At 69.6% G+C, this 13,251-nt stretch overlaps 2 protein-coding genes and 1 long non-coding RNA gene across 3 annotated transcripts; 2 read left to right on the top strand and 1 right to left on the bottom strand.

Moving 5' to 3' along the window:
• The first annotated feature begins 297 nt into the window (after positions 1 to 297).
• On the top strand, positions 298 to 887 carry LOC121061163. Its single transcript, XR_005814977.1, has 2 exons — positions 298 to 393; positions 656 to 887. It is a non-coding gene; the product is annotated as an uncharacterized LOC121061163 (long non-coding RNA).
• Positions 888 to 1,606: 719 nt separating this feature from the next.
• On the bottom strand, positions 1,607 to 4,667 carry C1QL4 (complement C1q like 4). Its single transcript, XM_040539569.1, has 2 exons — positions 3,316 to 4,667; positions 1,607 to 2,004 (listed from the first exon to the last, which is right to left on the bottom strand). Exons 1-2 carry the CDS (start codon positions 3,835 to 3,837, stop codon positions 1,825 to 1,827), a joined length of 702 nt encoding a protein of 233 aa, XP_040395503.1. The 5' UTR covers positions 3,838 to 4,667; the 3' UTR covers positions 1,607 to 1,824.
• A 6,979-nt stretch (positions 4,668 to 11,646) lies between these two features.
• On the top strand, positions 11,647 to 13,061 carry DNAJC22 (DnaJ heat shock protein family (Hsp40) member C22). The gene is made up of 2 exons (XM_040539592.1): positions 11,647 to 12,484; positions 12,691 to 13,061. Exons 1-2 carry the CDS (start codon positions 11,702 to 11,704, stop codon positions 12,868 to 12,870), a joined length of 963 nt encoding a protein of 320 aa, XP_040395526.1. The 5' UTR covers positions 11,647 to 11,701; the 3' UTR covers positions 12,871 to 13,061.
• Positions 13,062 to 13,251: the final 190 nt, after the last annotated feature.

The following is a 13,251-nucleotide window of genomic DNA, read 5'->3' as shown; positions in this document are numbered from 1 at the left end:
CCCGCTGTCTCACCCTGGGGCATCCAAAGAGCGCTTCTTCCGCACGCCGCGCCTCGCCCCCCGCAGCTGCATGTGGGGCGCCCACCAGGTGGGTGACAAGCTGGGTGTGTGTGTGGGGGGGGGGGGCAAGAAGAGATGTTCTCCAGGTGGAAGAACATGGTGGTGCAGCTCTTCAGGGAGGACGAGGGCCAGCAGGCCCCTGAGGAGCCGGTGCCAGCTCTGGCAAGGTGCTGGGCAGGCTCCAGAACGGTTCAGGTGGGGAGGTCCTGGGGGGGGGGTCCCTGTGGAGGTGGGGGACACCCTGGGGCAGAGGGAGCCTGACTGTGGGGACCCCCCCTACCAGCTCTTTAGGGGTACGAGGACCCCAAGGTGCTGGCTCTGCCCAAGGCTCAGGTGGGGAGGCCTTGGGGGGGCGGGGGGAAGTCCTGTGCCGGGGAGGGGGGATGGACAGACCCTGGGTGAGGGGAGGGAGACCTGGGGTCAGAGGGGGACCGGGGAGCGGGGCAGGGGGACATTCCCTGGGGAGGTGGAGGGGACCCCGGGGTTCAGACTGGAGGGCACTGCGTGGGGCAGGGAGGCCGGGGGCACCCAGGTGTCGTGCCCCCATTCCGGGGGTGTCCCATGCAGAGCTGTGCACTCAGGCTTTCCCCCGCAGCGTGTGACCCTGCTGCTGCAGCTGCTGTGGCAGGATTTGCAGGGCCTTCCTGGCGTGATGGAGGTGCTCAGGAACCTTTGGGGTTGCGTGGCCCAGCACGGCCTGGTCCCCGTGTCCCCCCACCAGGGCCCCTGCAAGTACCCGGGGCAGCTGTGACCACGTCCACCCCCCCGGGGCTGGGGGCTGCCCCCGTGGGCACCATCGCGCTGCTAATAAACTCTTTTGTGCTGCACGTTGCCGCGGGGTCTCTGTGGGTGCTGGGAGCCCCTGCCCTGCTGCTGCCCCCATGGGGGCCCTGGGTGCTGCCCCCCCTGGCAGGCAGGGCCGTGCTTTCCCCCCCAGCCCCGATGGCCATGCAGTGCCCACGCTGGGGAGGAGGCTCTGGGGAGGCCCAGGGTTGTGGTGGAGGGGGGGGGGGCATCTTGGGGCTGCCTCCTGCCATTCTGGGGACCCAAAATGCTGCCAGGGCACGAGGCGGCCCCAGTGTGCTCCCACCAGAAAAGTGTGCATGGTGAAGGGGGGGCCCTTCCCATCCCTGGGGCCAGCCAGCGTGGCCAAAAGGTGCACATTATCGTCCTCACCAGCAGCCCCAAGTTTGTTACCAGCACGGTGGTGACAGGCAGATGGGGTCAGTGCCCCCCCCTCTTAGTCCCTGGTGTCCCCCCCATGCTGTCCCCAGGAGGCAGCGGCCACGTCTCCAAACCCAGCGTGGTTTATTGGGGGAACGCGAGCCCAGCAATCAGCCGCGGGGTTTGGGGTTGGGGGGCTCTGGGGGGGGAGACGGGAGAGCACCGGGCCCCCCCAGTGTCCTTGGGGGCGCTGGCATGCGGGGGTGCGTGGAACACAGTGGGGGGGGATCACGGGATTTGGGGGTGTGCTCGAGGGGCATTTACACATGGGGGGGGCTGCTGCGTGCACGCGGGTGTGCAGGGAGCCGCTGTGCAAGCGTGCACGCGGGTGTGCGTGGGGCAGGGGTGCGGGGGGGTGGGGCTGCGAGGTGTTTGTGCACGTGTGTGTGAGTGCGGGGCAGCGAGCGTGGGGGTGTGTGTGTGCGCACGGGGGGGTCCTTACGGGTGTCCCATCGCCCCGGGGCTGTTGCGGGGGGCAGACAGATCGGTGGGGGCTGTGCAGCAGGAGGTGGCCCCCCCGGCGCCCCGTCCCCGCGGGGCTCAGTCCGGGTAGATGATGAAGCCCGAGAAGGTGCTGTACTTGTTGGTGTTGCCGCCGTGCACCTTGCCGCCGTCCAGCTTGACGCAGACCTCGTCGCCCACGTCCAGGTGCAGGATGACGCTGTTGCTGGCGTAGTCATAGTTCTGGTCCGCGTCCTGCGCGATGGCGCTGGCCCGCACCTGGGGGTGCAGCACCCCCCCCCCCCCAGTATAAGGAGGTCCCCCAGGGGGGAGATCAGGAAGAGGGTGCTGAGCTGCTCCATGCCCCCCCAGCCCGCTCGAGCCCCCCCGTCTGTCGCCACTCAAGGTCGTGCCGCCCATCTGCGGCAGAACCGGGTGAGGGACCCCAGCATCGCCCCCCCCCCCCCGGCCCCCCAGCAGCTGCTGTGGTGACAGGAGGTGGCAGGGACAAAGCCCCCCCCACAACCCAGGGTCCCCCGGGATGGGATGGCCCCGCTGTTGGGGCTGGGTCTCACATCCTGTCTGGTCCCAAAGGGGGCCAGAGAGCCCCGGTGCCTCCGGGAGCCAGTGGCTGTCCCCTGCCCCGTGTTCCTCTTCTCCCCCCCGAGGGTTTTGGGGGCACCCAGGGAGAGGAGGCAGCTCCCAGGGGGGCGGCAGGGCTGGCATCGACCGCAGCAGATCGATGCTCATTTATCCCACAATAAATGGAAAACGTCCGGGGCGAGGCGGGGAAGGGAGCTGCCAGCCTGGCTGCGCCTCTGTGAACAAAGGGACCAGGCGGGGGGCACAACCAGTGCCCCCCAGCGCTGGCCAGGCATCCAGGGGCATCCGTCCTGGCTGGGGGGGCACAGCCGGTCCCCCCGGCTGCAGGCAGACCCCGCTCCCTGCCAGCTCTGAGCCCCCCCAGTCCTGGGGGAGCATAAATCCCCTTCCCCATGGTGGGAGTACCGGGGACGGGGGGGGGTTCGTGCTTCGGAGGTGGGTGGTGGGGATGGGTCTGGGGCTGCGGGCGCTGCGCTGCACCCCGGGGTGGCTCCACGGGTCCAGGGAAAAGGGATGCAGGGGAAGAGGGATGGGATCGGGGGAATGGGATGGGTGGAGATGGGTGTGGAGGAATGGGGAAGAGGGAATGGGGACAGGAATTGGCGTGGGGAATCGGGGTGGAGGGCTTGGATGGGGGAAATGGAACGTGGGAACTGGGATGGTGGGAACTGGGGGTGGGGGGCAGAGGGGAGCCAGGATGGGGGAGTGGGGTGGAGGAACCAGGGTGAGGAGAAACCAGAAAGGGAGAACTGGGATGGGAGGAAACAAGATGGGAAAACCAAGACAGGGGAACCGGGATGGAGAAGCGAGGAGAGCAGGCAGGGAGAGCGGGGATGGGGCAGCCGGCAGCGGGAACGGGGCTGGAGGGGCCGGGCAGGGGAAGGCACGGAGCAGTGGGGCTGGAGGAGCCGGGCTGGAACAGGGCAAGGGGCTGGCTGGGGGCGAGCGGGGTACCGGGGGAAGCTGCCTGGGGGTCCCGGCCCGTACCTGCCCATTCTTCATGAGGTCGGCCCACATGCTGGTGCCATCGCCGCCGCGCATGAGGACGTGGTAGGTGAAGAAGTAGATGCCGGGCAGGGGGCAGGTGAACTTCCCGCTCGACGGCTCGTAGTAGTTGCCCACGTTGGTCACCACGTCGTCGAAGCGCAGCACCTCGTAGCCCTCGTGGGGCTTCCGCAGCCCGGCGTAGAAGGCAATCTTGGGGCTGTAGAAGGAGGGGATGTACCCCCCGGGTCCCGGACCCGGCGGTCCCGGTGGCCCTGGCCGGCCCGGCTCGCCCGGCGGTCCCCGTGGCCCCGGTGGCCCGGGGGGACCCCGTACACCGGCACGGCCCTTGCGCCCCGGCTCACCCTTGGCCCCCGGCAGGAAGGGTGGCGGGGAGGCGGGGGGCAGCTCGGGGCCGGGGTAGGGGTCGCAGACCATGCGGCAGCTGCCCAGCATCTCGTAGTGCGCGGCCGCCTTGGAGCTGTGCACCAGCAGCGGGATGGCCACCAGCAGCACCAGCACCATGGCCACGCCGACGGCCGCCCCGGCCACCCGCTTCCTGCGGCTCAGCCGGGAGGCGGCCAGCGCCAGAAGGTCCTCGTCGCCCTTGGGAGCGATGGTGGTGCCGGGGGGGCGGACGGCGCCCCGCCGCCCGCTGAGCCTCACGCCCCGGCGGGGACCGGGCTGGGAGAGGGGATGGGGAGGGATGGGGACGGGGATGGGGACAGCGGTGGGGATGGGGATGGAGCTGGCAGCAGGGCTGGGGACAGGGCTGGGGAGAGCAGCGGGAATAGGGATGGGGACAGTGATGGGGATGGCAGCAGGGCTGGGGACAGGAATGGGGCTGGGGACAGGAACGGGGCTGGGAACAGGAACAGGAATGGGGACGGGAACGGGGCTGGGACCGAGAATAGGACCGGGAGCGGGGATGCAGCTGGGGCAGGGACCGGCGCTGGTGATGGAGTCGGGTCTGGCACCGGAGCCGAGACCGGAGCCGGGAGCAGAGCTGCGGGTGGAGCCGGGACTTCAGGCGGTGAAGGGGACGAGAGCGGAGCCGAGGATGGAACCGGGAGCGGAGCCACCGACGGAGCCGGGAGCGGAGCCGGGAGTCGGGACGGGGCTGGAGCCGGGAGCGGAGCCGGGGCTGGAGCCGGGAGCGGAGCTCCTGCTGCAACCAGGACCGGAGCCGGTGTCGGAGCCGGGACCGGAGCCGATGATGCAACCAGGACCGGAGCCGGTGCTGGAGCTGGTGATGTAACCGGAGCCGGGATGGAGCCGGGATGGAGCCGCCGCCGCGCCGCGCGGGGCAACTTCTCGCCAAGTTGCCCGGGAGCGGGACCCCCTCCCCCGGGACCCCCCCCCCCCGGGAGCGCCCCCCGCTGCCCCGCTCTCGCCGGTGCGCAACGGCGGCGGCGGGGCCGGCCAGCGCCGCCCGGGGCGGTTCCGGCGGGGCCGGGGCTGTCGGGGCCGCTCCAACCGGGCCCGGGACCGTGCCTCCCGGTGTCCCCCCTCCCGGTTCCCGGTGGTCCCCCCCCCACCCTCCCGCCGGTGCCCGCCGCTACCTGCCGCCCGCGGCGCCGGGAGCCACGTGCCGGGACCGCCGCCCGCGCCGCGCCGCGCCCGCAGCCCCGCTCCGCCCGCCCCGCTCGACGGCACCGGGCACGGCGGGGGCGGGGGCGGGGGGGGGACCAGAGCGAGGAGGGGGGGGTGAGTGTGCAGGGGGGAGGGTGCCCGGGGGGCGCAGGAGGGGGTGAGAGTGAGTGTGCGGGGAGGTGCTGGTGCAGGTGTGCACGCGTGTGCATGGCCGGGGTGCGCGTGCAGGGGTGCACTGGGTGCAGCGCAGGTGCTGGTGCAGGGCTGGGGGGGCGTGCAGGGCTGGGGGGCTGCATGTGGGGGCGTGCGTGTGTGTAAAGGGCTCAGCGTGTGTGTGCTGGGGCTGTGTGTGTGCAAGCAGCGTGTGTGTGCACAGAGCTCTGTGTGTGCAAGCAGCTGTGTGTGCAAGCATCATGCGTGTGCATGCTCAGGGCTGGCTCTGCACTGGTGCGCGTGCAAGGTGTGCGTGTGCAAGGCACAGGCGCGTGTTTGCCAGGGCCATGCTGTGTGTGTGCGTTTCTTGGTGTGCGTGAGATGGGTGCAGGGGTGTGAGCGTGCATGGGCTCAGGGGCACGGCTGCGTGCACGCTGCAGGAGGCTGCAGGGGCAGGGGGGCTTTGGGAAGGGTCACACAGCCCCACGCAGCCCCACGCAGCCCACTCGGGGTCCCTATGGGCAGGTGGCCGCTGGCCCATTTTCAGGGTCCCCTTGCTTTTGGGATGGCGGGGGGGGGGGGGGTGCACGCAGCCGGTCCCCAACCACCGGGACTCGGGCAGAGCCCCCGCACCCCGGGGATTCTTGGGTGCCCCCGCTGCGGGCGCAGCGCAGGGGTCAGGATGCGTCCTGCAGCCCCCGGCTGCCTCCGCAGCGGGGGCACGGAGGGAGCTGATTTACAGCTGCTCTTTTTCAAACCCTGCCTGAATTTGCTCCTTTATGCAAAGCGAAGTCTCGCCCTCCGCGCTCGGGGAGCCGGGGCTGCTCCCCGCGGCCTCGCCGCTGCCTCTGCGCTGCAATTAGAGAGAGGAGCAAGGTGTAGGGGGGGCAGCCCCACACCCCCGCGCCGGGGGGACTCCGTTCCCCTCCGGTGTGCAGGGGCCACGCGTGTCCTTGCGGGGTCAGCATCTGTCCCTCCGCATCCGTGTGCACATGCAGGGATGCAAGCTGTGTGTGTGCGCATGGGTGTGAGTGCATGCACTATGCGTGTGCACGTCTGCACGCGTGTGAGCAGGCACTGTGCCTGTGCACATGTGTGTGCGTGTGCATATGCATGCTGGCGTGTGGGCAGCGGGAGATGCTCCCGCCGTAGCGCCCGTGTGTAATTTATCCGTACAGTTTTTAAATTTGCAGGCCTGGCCAGCTCCCTCCAAAGGGCGCCGATCCATCAGCCGGGATCTCGGATGGATTTATGGGCCCTTTATGCGGGGGATCAATGCAATCCTGAACCACCCGGCGATGTTTGTGCAACAAATTACAGCGGCGGGGAGCAGCTCCCCCGGCGGGGACGGGGTCCGGGCGCGATCGATGCTGCCCGAGCCACTCCCCAGGGACGGGGACGCCGGAGTCCCACCGCCTCTACCACCGCCACCCCCTCCGCTGGCTGATCTTAATGAGCAACAACAGTGAATTAATTAGCGAGGCTGCGAGGGGAAGCCCGAACGCTAATTAGCAAGTGCCGGGGGCTCGCGGGGACTGGGTGCCTGGCCAAAAGGTCCTTGCCCTGGGGACACGGGGGAACACTGGGGGTTCTGGATGCTCCTGGCCCTGTCTGGGTTCGGGGGGGGGGGCTGGCAACTGGTGCTGCACCCCGGGGGGGCAGCTGCGGCCCCGAGCACCAGCTGGCAGCGACAGCAAGAAAGGGGCGGGAGGGGAGAGCAAACACGGATGGTAAAAATAGAGGCGGCGGCGGAGAGAAAGGTCAGCCCCGGAGAGAGTGGCAGCAAGGAGCCGAGGGGGGGGAACGGGGGGCTCAGGGCCAGATCCTGCCCTCAGCTCCCAGCAGCCGCAGGAGGTGGCTGGGTTTGGGGGAGCTCAGCCCCATCCAGTCCCACACTGGTGCTGAGCCCCACACCGGCTCCAGCAGGTGCCAGCGGCCGTGGTAGGGACATCCCAGGTCCCTCACGGTGCACGGGGACACAGCGGCGGTGGGCCCCCACCCCACGGATGCCGCCTGCTGCTCTCGCTGTCCCCAGGCCGGATCAGGGACAACGCTGCCGGGGGCCATTGGGGGATGACGGTGATGGTGATGGACACGTCCTGGACCGCAGAGCCAGCAGCTCCGGGGACAAGAGCTGGGAGCGCGGCGGGGACACCGCGGGGAGCCGAGCCCCCATATGAGTGCCGGGGCTGGCAGCGGCTGGCGGAGCGGCAGTGCCGGGGAGCAGAGCATGAATAAATGCATGAAGCCGCAGCCCCGGGGCCGCGAGCAGGGCCAGCAGCACTGGCAAGGGGGGGGCCTTGGTGCAATCGTCCAGCAGGCACAAGCATGCGGTCGCCATCTGCCTCCGTGGCTCCTGAGGACCCGTGGGCTCGTACAGCGATGTGCGGCCCTGCGGGGTCGCATCCGGCCCCCGTGCCTGGTCCCCAAGCCCCAGTGCTGGATGGTGCGTGCCCAGCACATGGTGCGTGGTCCGTGGTGCACTGTGGGCTGTGCGTGGTCCATGGTGCATGGTCATTTTGTGTGGTGCACGGTCATGGTGCGTGGTGCACGGTCACGGTCACGGTGCACAGTCACTGTGCATGGTCCATGGTGCGTGATGCACAGCGTACGGTGCACGGTCATTGTGCATGGTGCACGGCGCATGGTCTTTGTGCGTGGTGCACGCTCGTTGTGCATGGTCCATGGCCCGCTGTGCACGCTGCTGGTCCCAACACCCAGCGCACGGTGGCCGGGGGACGTTCCCCGTTCCTCTCCCCGTGCCTTCGCCGAGGCGCTTCCCTCCCAATTACGGCGCTGCGCTGGGACCAGCAGACAAATTGGCGTGTCAGCGCCCGCCGCGCGGGCCGGGAGGGAGCCTTGTGCAAATGAATATAGATTGGCTGGAGGCGCCCAGGCGCCGCGCGCTCCATCCAGGGCATGTTTGCAATAAAGCCGGGCCGCTGGGCCGGGCCTAAATTGGATGAAAATTGTCCTTGAACGGCGACAATAAACCAGCAGCGGGGGGGGGGGGGGGGGGGGGGGGGGGGCTGCGGCTGGGGGGGCTGCGGAGGGGATGCCCGGTGACACCGCAGGGACAGAGCAGCTCAACAGGTCCCCAGGGCAGCAGGAGCGGCCGAGGCCACCTCGTTGTGTGGTGCTATTGAGGAAAGTGTCACCCGCTGCCCGCACGGGGGGCCTGGCACCGTGTCTCCCCCCCCGGTGTACTCCAGGCCTGGCCAGGGCCCCCCCTGCACCCTGTCCCCGGTGTGCACCCATCCCTGACGTGCACCCTGTCCCCAACATGCGCCCTGTCCCCCATGTCCCCAGCGTGCACCCCGTGCCCCAGCACATCCTCACATCCTCTACACTGGCATCCCCCCCCCCCTCTCCCCCCACCCCCGGGCTCATTAGCATCTGCTGCTAATTGCTGATGAGGTGGCAGGGATGTTATTAATGGGGCATGGCCCTGGAGCAGCATGGGGCTGGTGGCTGTGTTGGGCTCAGGACAGGGTGAGCTGGGGACAGGGGGTGGGTGACACCAGGGGGACAGGGTGGGGGTCGTGCCCCCCCACCCCCCTCAAGACAGCCACCTGGGCTCATCTGCACCCCCTGTTCTGTGGGCTGGTGCTGGGGGGGGTCCCAGCGAGGTGGGGGCAGAGTGGCAGCAGCCGTCACCGAAGCGAGGGGACGTCCCTGGGGAGCCCGGGGGCTCCCAGCAAGGGGGGGCGGTGGGAATTCACGGCCCCCCCGGCCCCCCAGGCTGAGTCATCGGCGGGCCGGCAGCGGGGCCGTCCATCACGGCATGGCAGCGCGTGCGGAGATGGATGGCTGCGGGCCGCCCCGGATTAATTCTCTGGACAAGCGGCATTTATTAAGGATTCCGGGGACGTCGGGCAGAGAAATCCATCCCGGCCGGGCGGCAATTAGGCAGCCGGCAGGGCGGGCGGCTGGGCCGCGGGGTCCCGCTTGCCGCCCCCACCTCACCCCACTGCCCCCCCCGCTTGCCGTGGGGCCCCCGGTGCCCCCTCGGTGGTCGCGGGCCGGGGGCTCGCCCCCATCCCCAGTGTCATGCCCCGCACCGGTGGGGCCGGGGGCTCATTGCAGATTCGCCTCATGCCTACCTGAGCCGCGCGCTGACAAATAGACATTTAAATCAGACAATTAGCTGGCCTCCACCGCTGACATTTTTAATGTATTAATGTGCATCAACAGCTAATACATATAAAATTCCCCTAATAACAGCACTTGGGTAAAGGGGCTGCTCTGCAGCCCGGCGCTGGCAGTGATGTACGAGTCCGGAGGGACTCCGGCCCCGGAGTTTGCATTAATTACCAGCAAACTGACAAGGCAACGTGACATTCGGGACCGGCGCCGGATGCCTTCCACCAGCCCTCCGGGCGCGCGGCGCGGCTGCGTGCAGGGCGCGTGCAGGCACACGCGTGTGCCCCTGGGCGTGGGACGAGCGGCGTCGGGGGTGTAGGGGAAATCCGGGGTGTCGCTGCTGGAGGGGTGGATCTGCGTGGGGACACACATGTGCGTGGGGATGTGAACGGGCGTAGGGACGTGCGTGTGCAAGGGGATGTGAATGTGAATTGGGACACGCGTGTGCAAGGGGACACGCGTGGGGACCGGAGCAGACGGCCGGGAGCCTCCGGTCCCACTCAGGATGGCCGGATCTGGCTCACGGGGGGCAGCCCCCAGGCCGGACGCCCCCCAGACGAGGCAATGACAAATGCTTCAATTAGCGGGAAGGCTCCGAAAATCGATGCCTTAAACGCCGGTGGCCGGGGCTGATCAATGGCTCCAATCGCACCCTAAAACGGGCGTCGTGGGGGGCGGGGGGCACCCCGCACCCCGCTGCTGGGACACCCCCAGAGCCCCCAGCCCCAGAGGGGCCCCAGCTCCCCATGCTAGGGGGGATGGGGGGGTTGATGATGACACCAATGCCAGCAGCAGAAAGGGGGGGGGGGGCCCTCCTCACCCCCCCCCAACCCCATCGACCGCCCAGCTCCACGCACACGAGAGCCAAATTTGACATTTTTAAATCCAGATACTTAAAGAAATCAATCCAGCAGGCGAGCCCCCCCGGACCCCCCCACTAGCATCGATCCCACGCCGCAGCATGTCAGGGAAGGTGGGGGGGCAGCCAGGAAAGGGGATGTCACGGCTGGTCCTGCAGCCCCCCCCCAGTGCAACCCTCCCCCCCAAACCCGCCCCCCCCCCCCCCGGGCGCAGCGCAGCCAAGCGTGGGGCTGGCCCCGCTGGGAGCCGCTGTCAGGGAGGCAGCCAGGCGGGGTGGGCAGCGCGGGGGGGGCCGCTGTCAGCCCTGATGGGCAGCTAAGCCGGGGGGGGGTGTGGGAGGCTGCAAGGGGGGGGGGGGTGCAGCATCTCAGCTCCCTCCCTGCATCACGGGGCTCCCCTGGGAGCCAGGTGCCCAGCATCCCCGCCCCCCCCCGAACCACACTGAGCCCCCAGTGTGAGCGCAGTGGGTGCACCCGTGAGGGGGGGGGGGGGCAAGGCGAGGAGGGGGTCACAAGGAGGGGGTCACCGCTCCCAGCCCCCCCACCCCGAGTCCCCGCTCAGGGAGCGACTGAGTCAACAGCGCAGCGGCGGGGGCCGTTAATAATGAATGAGACCAAATTGGAGGCCGGCAGCGGCTAAGCCGAGCAAACACGGTGACGGAGGAGAAGGGGGGGGGACGTACTGGTGGGGGGGGGGGCTGCAAAGGGGGGCTGGCAGCTGCTGGGTGGGGGGGCACAGCCCCAGGAATGAGCACGGATGAATTCAGGGGGTGAGGGGCTGGAGGGGGGCATCGTGGGGCTGGGGGAGCACCGTGGGGTTGTGGGGGGCACCGTGGGGTTTGGGGGGGCACCGTGGGGTTGTGGGGGCACCATGAGACTGGGGGGGCACCGTGGGAGTGGGGGGGCACTATGGGATTGAGGGGGGTCTTCCCACCCCATGTCCCCTATCCCTGCAGGAGCACCGCCGCGGCTCTGCCCTTTGCCCAGCACCGTGGGGGGGGCAAAGTCCATACCAGGGCGGGGGGGGCGGGAGCAGAGCCGCCTGTGAGCTCTGCGAGACCGCGGGCAGAGGTGGGCCTGGAGGGCTGGGGGGGGCACATGGAACTGGGGGTGGGCGTGCAGGGGGCTGGTGGGCTTGGGGGACCCCATGTGGGTGCTGCTGGGTGGGCGTGCAGGACCCCGGGTGGGTGCGGGGGAGCTGGGGGGCCACAGAGGGTCCTGGGTGGGTGTGAAGGGGCTCTGGGTGGGCACAGGGGGTCCTGGGTGGGTAGAGGGGGTCCTGGGTGGGCACAAAGGGGTCCTGAGTGGGTCCTGGGGATCTTTGGGTGGGCACAGAGGGTCCTGGGTGGGCACAGGGGGTCCTGGGTGGGTAGAGGGGGTCCTGGGTGAGCACAAAGGGGTCCTGAGTGGGTCCTGGGGATCTTTGGGTGGGCACAGAGGGTCCTGGGTGGGCACAGGGGGTCCTGAGTGGGTACACAGCTCCTGGGTGGGCACACACAAGCCCCGGCTGGGCACGGGGGATGCAGAGGGGTCTGGCACAGGGTGGGGGCCCGCAGGTGGGGGGCCAGCATCCCCCAATGTCCCCAACCGCCCTCTCCCTCCCTCAGGACGCCGGATGCCGGTGCCGTGAGCCGCCCGGGATGGGCAAGCGGCTGCTGGTGGCCTACGGGCTGTGGGCGCTGGGGGGGCCGCTGGGGCTGCACCACCTCTACCTGGGCCGCGACAGCCACGCGCTGCTCTGGATGCTGACGCTGGGCGGCTTCGGCGCCGGCTGGCTTGGGGACTTGTGGCACCTCCCTGGCTGGGTGGCCGCCGCCAACAGGGCCAGGGCGCCGGGGCAGCGCGTGGGGAGCGTGCCGGCGCTGAGCACCCTGCGCCTGGCGGGGCAGGTGGCGGTGGGGATGTATTTCGGGCTGGCGGCGGCGCTGGCGCTGCCCTGGGTGCCGCAGCTGCTGGCGCAGCCGCTGGCCGTGGGGCTGGGGGTGCTGCTGGTGTCCTCGGTGGGTGACCAGGCCTCCGAGGCGCCGAGCATCCTAGCCGCGGCCTTACTCACCTCCCTCCTCTTCCAGGGCCGGGTGCTGGCGGTGCTGCCCTCCAGCCTGGCCGCCAGCATCGCCGCCCAGCGCCACCGGCGCTACAAACGCCCCGGGGCGCCCCGGCCGCGGCTGCCGGCCCGGCTTTACCACCTGGGGCTGGCCTACCTGGCCTTTGCCGCCCCGCTCGCCTACGGCGTCCTCAACGGTGCTGCCGGGGTGCTGGGCACCCCACTGCACTGGCTCGGGGCCCTCCCGGCGCTGCCCCGCGCCATCGCCGAGCGGCTCCTGCTCCTTCCCCTGCGTGCCGGCCGGATCCTGGCCGAGCTGCTGGGCTTCACCAGCCCCGAGCCCAGCACCTGGAGCGAGCGGCGGCAGCGGGCCTACAAGGTGCAGGACACGGCACTGGGGTCCCCGGGTGAAGGTGTGGGGGGGGGTGAAGAAATTAAATAGGGAGGCATGGGGTCTGGCTGGGGGTGGCACAGGGTGCAAGCAGCTGCTGTCAGGGTGGTTGGGGCTGAAGGGGTCGGCTCAGAGGCACTCATGGCCCCCATCGCTGCCACACTCCCCCCCCCCAGCATCCATCTCGCCCCCAGGTCCTGGGCATCCCATCCGGCGCTGCTGCCGAGGACGTGCACAGGAGCTACAGGGAGCTGGTGAAGGTCTGGCACCCGGACCACAACCGGCACCGGGCCGAGGAGGCTGAGAGGCGCTTCATCGAGCTGCAGGAGGCCTACGAGGTGCTGGCGGGGCCCAGGAGGGCCGCGGCGGGGTGACGGGGCCGGCAGCCCCCAGCCCGCGGAGATCAAAGGCTGCAAAAGGGGATTTTGTAACACGAGGATGGCTTCTGGCTGCCGCTGTTGTTTCTCTGCTCGGCGCGATGCGGTGCTGGGGCCGGGCACCCTGCAAACCAGCACATGGGTTGTCGCATCAGCCGTCTGCAAAGAGATGGATGGGGGCTTGTGCAAACCACTGCACCAGGATCTGTGCAATCCATTGCACCAGGGCTTGTGCAAACCACTGCACCAGGATCTGTGCAAACCGTTGCACTGGGGTTCATGCAAGCCATTGCATGAGGATCTGTGCAAACCCTTGCACCAAGGTCTTTGCAAGCCATTGCACCAGGGCTTGTGCAAACCACTGCACTGGGGTTCGTG

Source organism: Cygnus olor, chromosome 29 (genome assembly GCF_009769625.2).
Source record: "Cygnus olor isolate bCygOlo1 chromosome 29, bCygOlo1.pri.v2, whole genome shotgun sequence".
NCBI lineage: Eukaryota > Metazoa > Chordata > Aves > Anseriformes > Anatidae > Cygnus > Cygnus olor.
Note: the sequence above shows the minus strand (reverse complement) of the source record. Positions and strands in the feature narration are given on the sequence as shown.

What these genes read in the sequence shown, in the direction of transcription:
- DNAJC22 (XM_040539592.1), top strand. Translation starts at nt 11,702, where the DNA reads ATGGGCAAGCGGCTGCTGGTGGCCTACGGGCTGTGGGCGCTGGGGGGG. An exon ending in GGCGGCAGCGGGCCTACAAG is followed by an intron (nt 12,485 to 12,690) that starts GTGCAGGACACG and finishes TCTCGCCCCCAG; the next exon opens with GTCCTGGGCATCCCATCCGG.
- C1QL4 (XM_040539569.1), bottom strand. Translation starts at nt 3,837, where the DNA reads ATGGTGCTGGTGCTGCTGGTGGCCATCCCGCTGCTGGTGCACAGCTCC. An exon ending in ACCTCATGAAGAATGGGCAG is followed by an intron (nt 2,005 to 3,315) that starts GTACGGGCCGGG and finishes CTGCACCCCCAG; the next exon opens with GTGCGGGCCAGCGCCATCGC.